The 13,763-nt window shown below is 39.9% G+C and overlaps 1 protein-coding gene across 6 annotated transcripts in view; it reads left to right on the top strand.

The window, feature by feature from the left end:
* LOC108609655 (semaphorin 1a) overlaps positions 1 to 13,763 on the top strand; it is a 179,259-nt gene that overhangs the window by 114,987 nt on the left and 50,509 nt on the right. For all 6 annotated transcript variants that reach the window (XR_016268902.1, XR_016268900.1, XR_016268901.1 and 3 more), the window contains exon 4: positions 2,606 to 2,702. Coding sequence is in view for 3 of the 6 variants with exons in the window: in XM_089463452.1 (XP_089319578.1) it covers positions 2,606 to 2,702 (97 nt within the window). In the remaining 3 variants the exon portion in view is untranslated. The remainder of the gene's footprint in view (positions 1 to 2,605; positions 2,703 to 13,763) is intronic.

Here is a 13,763-nt window from a genome sequence, read left to right as displayed (position 1 = left end):
TCTGTCTTTCTCACTATCTCTTTCTGTCTCCCTCTTTCTCTTTCTTTCTCTCTCTCTCTCTCTCTCTCTATCTCTCACTCTCCATTTCTCTCTCTCTCTCTTTCACTCTCCACCTCTCTCTCTCTCTCGTTTTTGTCCCCTCTCTTTCTTTCTCTCTATCTATCTTGCCCTATCTAGCACTCCCTTATCTATCTCTCTCTCACATTCTCTCTCTATCTGTATACCTCGCTCTTTCACTCGCATTACAAATCTCATAGATATTCTTTGCTTCAAATGTTCAACTTTGCTGACAGATCTGCATATTTCATTACCATTGCAGATGTCGCGAATATTTTATTTTATTTTTTTTTTTGGAAACTCTTAAAACTCTTTCATATCGTTACGTCGTTTTTTGTTTCAAAGCTTTGTTGCTTTTAATTAAAGCGCCAAATTAAAAATGTCGCATATGCCGAGGCGTGAGTGTGTGTGTGTGTGTGTGTTAAAACTTTTCTTGTAGTTACGCGTCAACCCCAACACTTCTACCTCTCGCCGTCCTCTCAAAAAAATAGCAGGGTTCACTCTGCCCCTTATCATGCAGTCAGACGCGCACATGTCCCACGTGTCACGTTAAATGTCAAGCAAACAAAAGGCCTGTCCCATATGAAAAGCTCGTGTACAAAAAGCTTTTTTTACGCCCATTAATTTTTGGCTGCCATTTTTTTTTTTTTTTTTTTGTTATTTGTTTTTTTTTTTTTGTTAGTCGTTTGGCAAGCGACTACAGCAGAGTGCAACGTGTTAAAACGCGCATCCAAATGCGCTTTCAATAACCAGGTTGCAACCAGTTGGCCAACTGCTTCCCGTATGTCTGCTACAGCTGCTGCTGCCGCTGCTGTCCGCAGAATGCGCAGCCAGGAATCAGAAATAAAAAACAAGGACAGAGAGAAAAAAAAAGACGCTGAAAACTTTTTCGCTCTTTGTGGTTGACCGCTTGCAGTCAAAGTTAAAAGCCGGCTGCAAAAAGTTCACCCTGACATCATTGATCAAACGAAGCGACTGACAAAAGGCGTGTTACGTTATCCGTAATGATGCGCCAGCGAGGGCGTGGGCGGGAGTGAGAGCGAGGGCGTGGCCATTATGGTGGAATATAGTATATGTATATTCAAAGGTTGCCCACTGAAATGGAGTCATGTTTATCGAGTGCAAAAGAATTTAAGGCAAGCTGCCGGACAAACGAAGCGGCCAAGGGCATTTCTCGTAATGAGCAAAAAGCAAATGAAAGGAAAAGAAATCTTTGTTGGATCTCTATTAGCGACAAAGAGAAGCTTAAGTAAACCTCATTAAAAATTGTTCTCTCATACTGGGAAATGCTTCTTTTCATGGTAAACATAAAACTTGCAGCTATTTATTGCTGCCATAGAATCAAGCGGAAGAAAACAAAAATTCGAGAAAAATTCAAGCAGAAATTCTAAAAAGCTTACTAGTGGTATTTATATATTTTTAAGAAATTGGCTTAAGATGTCATGGAAGACTTTTCCATAATTTAGTTTTAGAATTCAGGAGCTACAATAACAAGCTGTCGGCTACATAGTACTCATTCGCAGCTCACAAACAGATGAATTTTGTTCTGGTTTAGTAGTTGCCACGCCTCCAAGAGGTATATAAAAGCCATTTGGATATATTAATGCAGCTTTATAACTAAAATACATAAATACGTAAACATATAAATATATGCACTATTTCATAAATATCGCTGCTGCATTAAAATTTTCTTACCAAACCAAGCACTTGACACACTCTGTGAATTGTTTATTTACTCAGAGCTCAAGAGATTTGTGTGACAGCTAAGAATTAAAGTTTAGCTTGGAAGATATAGTCGTGACACCGGTGCCGTTAAGTTTGGCTCAGTCTCATTGCCATTAGCAACTGCAACTCCAATTGCAACTGCAACTGCAACTGAGCAGAGCGGAGCCATAACATTACACCTCGCCATCGTAATTACCGAGTACTAGTCCCTGGGAGATTTAAGTACTTGATGGCTTTTAGCTAGTTTATCAGCCGGCAGTAGCTCAGTTTGTGGCAGCTGACAACTATCAGTGGTTGCTGCTCCTTCTCCCAGACGGCGCGGCGAGGACCAACTAAATGCGAACAGCTAAAGTAAACAAATGACAAAAAACTTTGCTGCTGTTGTCCTGTTTTTGCTGCTAAACGGGCAATCCTTTGTGCCTGCATTGGCTGCCTTTTGTAGCTCTGGGTCCCTGCTCGGGCGCCATTTGCATATCAGCCAAGGAACACGCGAACCACTACACCTACAACTACGACTGCCTCCACTATAGACCTTCAGGCCCCCGTCCCCTGCTCGTGGCAGCTGCATTGTTTTTCCGTGCCTTGGCGACGCCATTTTCAGCTCTTTAGCATTTCGCTTTAGTTTCAGCCCTGGCCAACCCTTAGCCTGGCTTTTTGTCGTCTTTAACGACGCCTAATTGCCTAATTAGGCATTTGCAGCCAGACCCACCAACCCACCTCTCTCTCTCTCTGTCTCTCACTCCCTCACTCTCTCTCGTTCTTTGACCAACTTAAGCCAAGTGCAAATATTAATATTTTTCTCTTTTTGTCAACTATTTTGCAGGTCCAGAAGATATACTGAAATTTCTGGGCAACGAGAGCGTCGTGGATCACTTCAAGCTCGTCACCAAGGACGGCAACAGCCTGCTCATCGGTGCCAGGTGAGTTTCTCTCAGATTATATACCATTTTCACGCCAGTTGGAAATCCGAGACGCGCTGCTGCACAAACGAACGCCAATTCCGTCGAGGTTAGAGCCGTGCGCGTCCAGGGTGCGGCACTCTAGTCCACTCAACCCCAATTACTATCGCATAGCGGTGGCGGGAGGGGGCGGTGTCTGAGCCGCCTCGAGAGGCCTTTGCAACTGGCCGCCTACTTTTTCACTTTTAATTCAGCTTTGTGTTGAATTCCCACCATTGTTATTGCATTCGGGGTGTGGCGCAGAGCAATGGAAACTTTCCTTTCTCCTTTGCTCCATTTCTCATTTGAAAAGCGCTCAGCCAGCAGGAGTCAAACGGTGCTCCGTACTCCTGCTGCGGCCATGCGTTGTGCTGTGCACTTTATGAGTTTTCTGCGGCGCGCTTTTGTTGCTTTTCGAAGTTGGTTTAGCGGCTGATTAAAGTTTTATAATTGCATTGTCGGAGTCAGAGTGAGAGTGTGAGCATTTACGGTTAGTATTTCAAGCGTGCAATGCGAATTGATTAATAATCCGTGGCAAATTAAATGGGTTACAAACATCTGAATCGAAAAGTTGAAGCTACAAATTGTAAAGAATAAATTTGAAAATAATATTAACTCGGTTGGTTTAGGGTTTATAGACGTAGGCCTAGAGGTTAGCATATATAACGAATATATAACGTATACGTAAGTATGATTTGGGCTAATGTATAATAATACGATTTGCTATGTAGCCAAACCTTTTTAAAAATATACTAAATATTTATTTATTTTATTTGTTTATTTATTTATTTTTATTTTATTTATTTTATAATTTTATTTAATTTTTTTTAATTTGCCTAATAAATAATACATTTGTAAAATAAATAAATAAAAAAATATTTATAATTAAATGTAGATATAAATAAATACATAAATAAAGAAAATTTTATTTTTCGCAGCATTTTACTCCAATTTTCGTATGCTTTCTTCTCAATATTTGTACGAAAAAATATTTACGCATTTAAAAAATATTGAATTATTGTATTATATATTATATCGATTTTGAAAGGCAACTAAATATTCTTAAAATACACAATTTACTAATTTAGGCCTTCAATCCGCTTTGCCAAGCAAAACGGCAAGGTGACATGAATTTTATGCCATCCTAGCCCAAAGTAAGCAATGTCGAGCCATAATCATAATGCGAAACACACAAATATATGTTCATACACCACTTTCATCTCTAGTCAAACCAACAGATTTTCAAATACATCAACATGCTGCCAGGAAATATGCTAATGACCTGCAGGCAAGACACTTTGCTTATACCAGCATCAGCTGAGCTGCGGTGCCCCAAATGCTCGACACATACACGAAGTATTCACGCTATTATGTGCTTATGCATGTGGTATTCAAAATCAATTACTTTAACAATTTAAACTTTTCTATAATGTGTTTTAGCTGTTACCTAGACGCTCGTTGCCAGCGGCAACACTTCGAAATATATATATATATATACATATATGTATATATAAGTCTCAACTCAGAGCGGGCAGAGCGTGCGAGGCAGTCAGCCGAGACTTGACAGGCAACAGTTGAAAGTTCAAAGTTGAAGCCTTTAACAAGCTACCCCCAAAAAGCTATCTTCCCTGCCGCCGCCTTCTCCCTAAGCCCCCAACCCCTTTTAGCAGACTTTCTGCCCAATGCCTGTAATGTCAACTTTTTCGTTGTGGGCCGATGTAAGCCTCGTTCTCAGCATTTGTTTAACATGTTTTAAATGAAACTCCGTAAATGCAGCGCAGAGTGCAAAATCCACATAAAGCAAACTTCAATTTACTTTTCGCACACATTGTATTTAATTTAAGTAGAAAATACTGACTATATGAAAAGTTCGCAAGGGCACAAAGGACGGCACTAGACGACAGACTGGCTGGGCCGACTCTGCTGGGCTGGCTGTTGGAGTTGAAGTAGCTCTGCAAGTAAAAGTGGCATCGAGCCAGTTGGACCGGAGACATAGTCGCTGGCAGCAGCTAACGTGCGTGCTAACTTTGATTTTGCCGGGCCAAGAAAAGCAAGCCAGAACAAGGACGAAAAAGAAAGCGAGAAAACCAAAACGTAAAACTTTGCAGCAGCAGGTGCCACGCAGATCTAAACGGGTTGACAGAGCTGGGCCACAGCGTGGGAGGATGCGTGGCGAGATGCTGCTCAAGTTGAGGCTCGAGTGGTTAACGTAAAGGGTCCGTCACCACAAGCAGCCAGATACAAACGATGTGAGTGGTGGTGCGAGTGGTGCGAGTGGTGCGAGCGGTGCGGGCGGTGCTGCTGGCGGTACACAGTAAATTCTGACGTTGTGGCAAAAACCGCAAAGATGCTTACTGCGAATGTTGCCCTGCCAGGTTTATAAGATGTGCGTCTCAGAGACAATAGATGGGGCGTCGCCCCCTTAGCTATCTCTGCCAAATGCAAATGGGCGCCAGCTGACACACATATTAAAATGTTGCATACTTGCTGGCGCTCGCCTGGCCTGCCCAGCCCCAGCAGACATAATAAACTTGTGTGTAGAGAGCTCTATGTGTGGGCTATGGCAAAAGGAGCCAAGGAATTTGTGCCGAAAGGAATGCGTGCAACTTGTAAGACAAGACGTCGACATCCTCTGCTGCGATCCCGCCGCCAACCGCACTTGCCCGGCCAGCCCAGACAGTGCAAAACTTTCAAAAATTGCAAATAGTTTTTGGTAATTTAATATTAACACGAGTCGGCAGTCCACTAGGGTTATGTACGATTCAGCTAACGCTATCGCACTTGCCCCAACTTTCTCTATCTCTCTCTCTCTCTCTCGCTCTCGATTGCACACGCTGCACTGCACTCTCTGTCTCGCTCTGATTTTCTGTGTCCCTGTGGGTTTGTGTTTGTTGCGGCTTTTAGGAACCACACGCACAGATACATACATACACACACACACACACGCACGCAACAAACTGCCAAAAAATGAATTTCCAAAGGCGCTGTGGGAAAATGTTTGGTTTTTGCAATTAGTGCGGTTTGTGCCATCGTTTCATTAAATATTTTATGTGAACTTGGCCCAAACGGAATTACAGCAGCCGAGCTGCATATGACCACAGCTTGTGGTTGAAACTCTTAGTGCAATATTTTGCTAAGGATATTACATATTATTAAGGCCACATACATTGACACAATTAATGAAACGTGTTGGCTTCGTTATTGATTGAACCGCGCTTAAAAGCGTTTTGTAAATTGGAAAGGCTTTTGGGTTATTTTGGTTTGTATGTCGAAATTTAACTTTTGAATAGATGTTTGCCTGGGCTATGCATCGGGTTAATTAAATCATTACATATTAGTCGTATTAATGATGGATACTTGAAATACTTACTCACACTGAGGTTTGATAAGTGACCAATTTTTTTTTTTTTTTTTTTAAATTCATTTATTGCAGCTTATTGTCTGAGACTATTTAGCGCATTATTGACTTAAACCTTAACTTAGATTATTGGCTAGAAGCCAGTATTTACATATTTACAAATTTTAACAACATTTAAGGTCTGTGGTCTAAGGGATGAGATCTTTTAAGCCTTCGCCTACTGTTGTTTACTGCCAGGTCAGTAGCCAGTGGATTTGGGTGTGCTAAGAGCCTGTCCAAGTGAACAATTTAATTTTACCCATACATAAATCCACAAATTGATTATTCATTTCATATAGGGTCTCATTAGTCACTATATATAATATATAATATATAATATATAATATATAATATATAATATATAATATATAATATAATATATAATATATAATATATAATATATAATATATAATATATAATAAATATTGACATAAATATATATATTTTAAAATCTTTTCTGTGAAATTATATTATATGTTATAAATTTAATTCTGTTTTCTCAAGAGAAAAATTTAAATGATAGCACTTTTGTATGCTCCTGCTTTCTTTTAAAATATATAATTAAATAAATATCTATGTATTTTCAATGAAGACTTAAAAATCTTCTTTCATTGAGGTTTCATGCTCCCATTTTGGTATTTACATTTAATTTACAACTGTTTAAAAAAGAACAATACGTATATGTATATTCAATTAGAATCCCATCTTTATCTAACCTATTTATCTCGATTCAATTAGTCTCCTTCGTTGTGAAGCAAAAGTGGAATACATAAATTTCATATTGAAATTCTCGTTTCTAATTAACTTTTTTAAGCTAGCACACATGAGCTATATGTGAATAAATTCTACATTTTTGTCATGCTGCCTAATATGTGTTTTATGCTAAACTGCTGTTATATGCTTTTTTCAACTAATTACTTTTATTTGCAATTCTCTAAGAGCAACAAAAAAGGTGATTCAAGCAAAGACAATTTACGACGCTCAACTAAAACATTCATGATTTTTTTTATTTTCTTTTTATAAATTTAATTACATGCATAATTTCCGGCTAGCTTTTTTCACCGGAAATGTGAAAAACGAACAAAAAATCAAAATGAGAGAAAAAGGGAGAGGGGCAGTGAGAGTGAGAGAGGCAAGTATTATGAGTAATGCAACAGCTAAAGGTTGAGCCTGGAAGCATAATGAGCTAGCAAAATGCAAACAGTACAGAAACGCAAGCAAGGCACAAAAATTAAGTGAGCGCCAAATATACACACACACATACACACACAGCGACACACACGCATACAAATTAGTGTTGTAAAAAGAGCAAGTTTTGTTAGATGGAAAGGGCTGGGCAGCAGCTGAAGCAGTCAGAGCTTGTCGGCTTTTTGCTGGCTGAGTTTTTGCACGCATGAACGCATTTGTATGCTGGCTTTGTCGTAGCCAGAGTTGCCACTTACGTGATTAATGGATTTTTAACAAGTTACACATTCCAAAAAGGAGCCCAACTAAACCCACACTCACGCATACACGCACTCACACGCACACACATGCACAGACGCATGCCCACTTATCCAGAGAGAACGTCAAAGTAACCAAAGACCGGCAACTGCTAGTGAAAGCCAAAAAGCGATGCGTGTGTGTGTGTGTGTATGTGTTGAGGGTAAGTGTTGCCACATGTGTGCGTAGGAGCTGTATTTTTGTGTTGGGCCCCTACTAAACTAGCATGACAGGGCGGAAATGCGAATGTGACACGCGTTTTGCATGTGAAACGTCATGAACAATGTAGAAAGCGAAAAAAACAACAACAACAACAACAACAAAAATAGAGTAAAGAAATAAAAATGAAACCGAGCGGACGAACAAGTTACCCTCAAACAGAGCCCAACCGAACTGGCACGTACACACACATACACACACCTTCATAGGTAACAGATATATATGTATATACACATATATATATATAGCTACCTGCCAATGGCAGGCCCAAGCCTAGCATCCATATGCAAAGTCAAAGTGAATTCGTTAAGTTGCCAAAAGCAGGCAACTAACTGTAAATGGATGAAGAAAAAAAACTGAGCCAGGCCACAAGATCCTCGAGGTAATCAAAAAAAAAAAAAAAAAAAAAAGAAACCCTATGACGACATCACAGCAGCTCAAATCTTGGTTCACATTTTTTTCTGTGCTTTGAGCTCAATTTAATTATGCTCAAATTGATTGAATGCTTGACACACAATTGATACAAACATTTGCTGGAGGACGTTAAAGAAAAAAAATCCTGGAAGTAAATAAAAGTTCATATTTATCTAAATTATTAACAAAGTGAATAAATTCATAAATTCAGTTTGGTGAAATAAAGCATTAAGCTTTAAAACTTTAGCAAAAGTTGTTTTCTATTTATGCAAAGTGTATGAAGAGTGCGAAAGTTATTAAAACTTTTTCTACAACACTCTGAAGAGCGAAGTGAGCAAGGTATTAGCAATATAAATATAAAGTAGAACTATTAATATTAAAATTAAAATAAATGCATAATTCAAATTCGATGTTTTTGCAGGAGAGAACAAGTTTATTTCATAATATTTCAAAAATTTTAACAGACGTAAACTTTAAAGAAGATATAATTATAATTTCAACTTTAGCTAGAAAAGTTTTTCAATATCATGAGAAAAAATACTATTAAGCTGAAGATAGTAGAAATGCTGTTGAGGTTGGTTTCATGGAGTTTGGTATAATTAAGGTGGTGCTTGAGACTTATGGATTTCTTACAAGAGACACGAGACAATGCCTTTAACTACGGCATAACAATTAACTAAATGGACAACAGAGATGAGAATAGGAAATACTAAATTCGTATTTACTGAATATGTATAATATAAATAAAATATCCATAAAATTATATATAAAAATATATATACAAATGTATTCAAAATATTAAAAATAAAAGAAAAAACTGCCTACAGCTAGTCAAGAATCATGACTGTACTCAATTTTGTTCTCTATTCAAAGGGAGTTGTACCTGTTAATTTATGCAAAGTAATTTCTATGCTTAAGCACCTAACGATAGGCAACATCCACTTATTAAGTTGCACTTGGATAAGGATTCAGCATTTCCTTTTGCCAGCCGCCCCACTGTCACTTATGCAAATGAGCTTGAGGCATTTTCGCAGCTATTTCCCATTTCGCCCACTTGACTATTCAGCTCGCTCCATTTTTCTTTTCTTCTTCCTTTTTTGTTCATTTGTTGACTGCCGAAATTGCATATGTGGCACGAGTTGGGCTCAAAGTCGTCTCGTTAATTTTCTGGCACTGGCAAATAATCGTAATTCAGCGCTAAATTTGTTATACACGGAATTTGCCGTTTGTGTTTATCGGATCCGTATTTGGGGCCTGTCTCTGTGCCATGAGCCCGGGGGCCGCCAGCCGCACGAGCGCTCAACATGAAAATTGGGTTAACACATTAGGTCGGGATATGTGCAGCGATGTCCTCGCTCATGTCCGTCGCGCTGTCGTCCTTGTCACAGTCGCCTGCCATCAGTTTCGCAATCGAATGAATGGCGACAAAGGCGGAAATAAAATTGCTAAGCGAAAGAGAGAGAGAGGGGGAGAGAGAGAGAGAAATAAAAAATACCAATTCAACGTTTGCCTAACGTGCCTTGCTTTCCTCCTGCCTCACCTCCGAAGTGCTTTTGCCACCGCGCTCTTCTATTGGCATATGTCGGCCTATCTATTTGCCTTTGTAACATCTTCCTCACAATGCAAGAGCAATAGCAACAGACAGTGGTAAATAAAATAGAAAGCAAAAATTCCTAATGTTTTTAAAATTTAATATAAAAATATTTTTTTAAATTGATTAAAAATATGAAAAATATCACAAATTTTAAAAGTGAATTACAATGGAAATATTAAATATTAATTTTTTTTAAATACAAAATTATTGAAAAAAAAATTTGTCGCATACTAAATAAATATTATTAAAAATTGCAGAAATATTTGTGATCTTGAAAAAGTTAAAAAAATGTCTTTTTGCCCACTGTGCATATTTTGGCAATTCAATTTTTGTATGCACTTCTGCTTTGGGGCTTTTCAGGCACAGTGCAAATTCGTTTACACACACACACGCACACACATACGTGCTCTCGAGGGTGTTGCATCGTGTGTCCATCTTTTATTTCATTTCGTTCTTTGCCTTTGTGCAACAATCATTTTTGCACCGCAAATTCATTTCCGTTTGCGCTCGTTTCACTATGTGGGTGTGAGTAAATATATATATGTATGTGTGTTGTGTGTGTGTGTGTGTGTACAACAATCGCCCGCTAATTTCGTGCGATTTATACGCATACGAGCGGTGGGTGCAACAGCGTTGCATACTTTTTGGGTCTAGCGGCTTGCCCGAAATGAATTTTCATGGCAATTTTATCAAGGCGCAACGCGTCGCCGCCCCTTTACCTATTTGCCTGCGGCTGGCCGTGTTGCGCATAGCGCTGATTTGAATCTGCGGCACAGCGCAGAGCAGCGCACATAGTGCTTGATTGAAGATTGTAGATTGAATTGTGAAACAAATGTCCTTGCATGTGCTGCCCCACTCGTACTTGGGCTGGCCAACAATGCCCGGACGCGTCGTGCAAGAGGCTGCTATTGTTGGCTGCTCGACTGTGCATTGTTTGGCCGCCATTCAGGCTGATACTCTGACTGGAGTGGGTGGGGGGGGTGCCGTGAGAGAATGCTGCAATTTGAGTCGCAAAAAAAATGTGAACAAGTGCGCTGATTCATAGGCACAATGGAGCTAGCAATGATGTCAGCGGGTAATTGGAAATACATATATAAGACTGCAAAAAGGATCTTCTAGCAGTTCTAATATCAAGCAGAGATCAGAGTGAAATATATCTCTTCATACGTATTTACATGAATAAATATGTATTTCAGTAAATCCCTCAGCGACAATATGGAAATTAGCCAAGGCTAACCTAATTAAATCTAACGATAAATAATTCTAGCCTGAAGCCAAAGACAACGCACAATTTCCTTTGTACTTTTATGCAAAATAGAATTTTTTTCTCTCTTTCTGTTTTTGTCATTTCTGAGACGACGCCTATAAATTGTGCTTGCTCCTTGAGGCACTGGGATCAGAGACAGAGAGCTATGGCTTCATAGGCTTCATTGCTATAATTAATATTGCATTCATTAGTGAAATTGAATTGGCTCGTCGAACAGGCGGTGTTTGGAGCCGGAGCAAATGTCTGCTTAAAATATGCAAGCAGCTCGTAACCGACAAAATCAAACTGCAAATATGTTGGAGCCCCTTTGATGCGACTAAAAGCTCTGAAATGCTGACAAATTGGAAATGAGTGACCTGTTGGTAATATTTTATGTAGCTGCTGCGTCTGGGGCACCATTCGGAGAGCGGTTGCGGAATGGGTAATTGGCCTCACTCAGTGGAGTGCGCTGCACTTGGACTTTAATCATGCTTATGACTTGCTAGCTGTAGCTGGGTTTGAGGCTCCAACCAAATGCAATTCGCTTTGTCATGTTGTCCAGAAGATTGTGAGTGTGTATGTGTGTGTGTGTGTGTGTGTATGGAAGAGGTCCTACCGAATTGAGCCAATGGTGACATGGCCAGAGGTGAGCCCTAGCATGTTTGCAATGGCAAATGCCTGATATGTAGCTCCAACTGCTATTGCTGCACCTGCATCTGTTTCTGCACCCTGTATGGGTTCGGCTGGACCCGCTGACCTCCGTCCTCTTGCTCTAACTGTAGCTCGTACTCTGCCTCTGCCACATCTCTCAATGCCATTCACATTTTGCTTTTTTGGCATTTGACAGTTTGGACATTTTCTGCTTGCTTTGAGTGCTGACTAGGGAGCAGCCGGGCAGCGCTAAATCAAATGGTCTGAGGCCGAGCAGTCACAAAAGAAAAACGTCGGTCAATAACATGAAACTCGAACCGTCAATTCGATGCATGCCAAAACACAAGAACCGACAAACGAGGGATGCACTAGCCAGCGCCAATGTCTGCCAATGGGAATGTCAATGAATGCAAAAGAGAGAAGATACTTTGCTCGACTAATAAATGCCCTCTAAAAGCTTTTCAATCCCACTGCAAAACATGCAAATTTAAAACAGTTTATTTAGTTGAATATTTTAGCAAAATAATCGGCTCTTGAGCATTTCAGAGAGTTTAGCAAAAATATTTTGTTTTGCATGCATAGCTCTGTCCAAATGTCCCTATACACCAGAGATAGACAGCCTGAGTGCTGTGATGGTAAAAGGAAATGAAAGGAATTGTGGAACTGGAAAATGGGAATTGCCAACATAGGAGCTGCCTGCTATGCTTCGATAATTTTTGCATGGGCTGCAATTGCACACACATGTAATTCAATATGGGAAACGCACATAAGCTGAGAAAAGAGAAGGCACATCAGAGACAGACAGAGAGAGATAGAGTGGAGGAAAGAAGGAGGGAAGGGGGGAGGGTAACTAGCTAGCGAATGGCGGCGACAGCATCAAATTTTAACTTTGTCCAGCTGCCAAGCAACGCTCACCCACACACACACACACACACACACACACACACACATACATATATACATAGAATGGGAAAACTTATGAGGCGTTGCCAAATTTGCTTGATTTGCTTAGCTTTTGGCTATACAGTAAAGCCATTTACCGTTATGTCACAAGAATACCGCCTCGACAGCACGTCGACGGCTCTGCTGCAGCGGCTGTCATGAATGCAACTCAAACGTGGCTGTTGGCAGGAGTCGAAGGGAATTTGGCAGGGCAAACTTCCTCCAGCAACAAAAGCTGTCAAATGCCCGACCAGAGTCAACTTCTTTTCATGCCTCAAGTGTGCAAGCAATGGATACCGAACCGGGTGCATGGGTGCATGGATGCAGAATGCACGATCTGCAGAAGGCAAAATCGGAATATGCCTCGCAGGCAGCTACATCTCACTGCAGCTGATGCTGCTGCTCCTGTTTCTCCCGCTGCTGTGCCAACTGCAAGTGCTGCCAAAGTAGCGCAAAGTTTGATGACGTGTGACATTGAAAGTTGACTGGCAATGACAGAGTAGGCAAGCAGGTTGGCTGACTAAGGCCTGGCGGCTGGAATTGGCATTGAATAGACTGGGAACAATTCGCTAAGCAGCCCACCCATGAATAGCAATTGAAAAGCACCGCAATTTATTCAATATGCTGTAATACAGGGTTGATGATAATATTAATGTTGAGAGTAATGCTAATTAGAAATAATTAGAAACAATGACAATGACAATATTTAAATTTCGATGATAAAAAACCTTGCCTTGAAAAAGATATATAGTCCTTTTCTTACAAGACTCAAATCATGTCCCCTACCTATAAACGTCTTCACTGTAGATTGTTTTCTGATTAAAATGACGCATTCTTTTAATTTATATTCAATGTAATCAAACTGGACTGGAACTGACATTATTGAATAAATCAATTGTATTTATTACTGTCAAACTTAGACAATTCCCATTCGCGTCTGCCCTTGAAAGGGGGGTATAATTTATACACAATCAAGTATTACGCAGCTGCATAACAAATAAATTATGAGCATTATTCAACGAGCGCTAATGATGCTTAAATTTCGCAGCAAAACCGTCAACAAACAAATAATATGCCATTTTTTCATTGGCTAAAAAT

The sequence above is a fragment of the Drosophila arizonae genome, chromosome 3, assembly GCF_054131065.1.
Source record: "Drosophila arizonae isolate 15081-1271.41 chromosome 3, UAZ_ARI_1.0, whole genome shotgun sequence".
Classification (NCBI taxonomy): Eukaryota; Metazoa; Arthropoda; class Insecta; order Diptera; family Drosophilidae; genus Drosophila; species Drosophila arizonae.
This window is presented reverse-complemented; position numbering and strand designations above follow the sequence as displayed.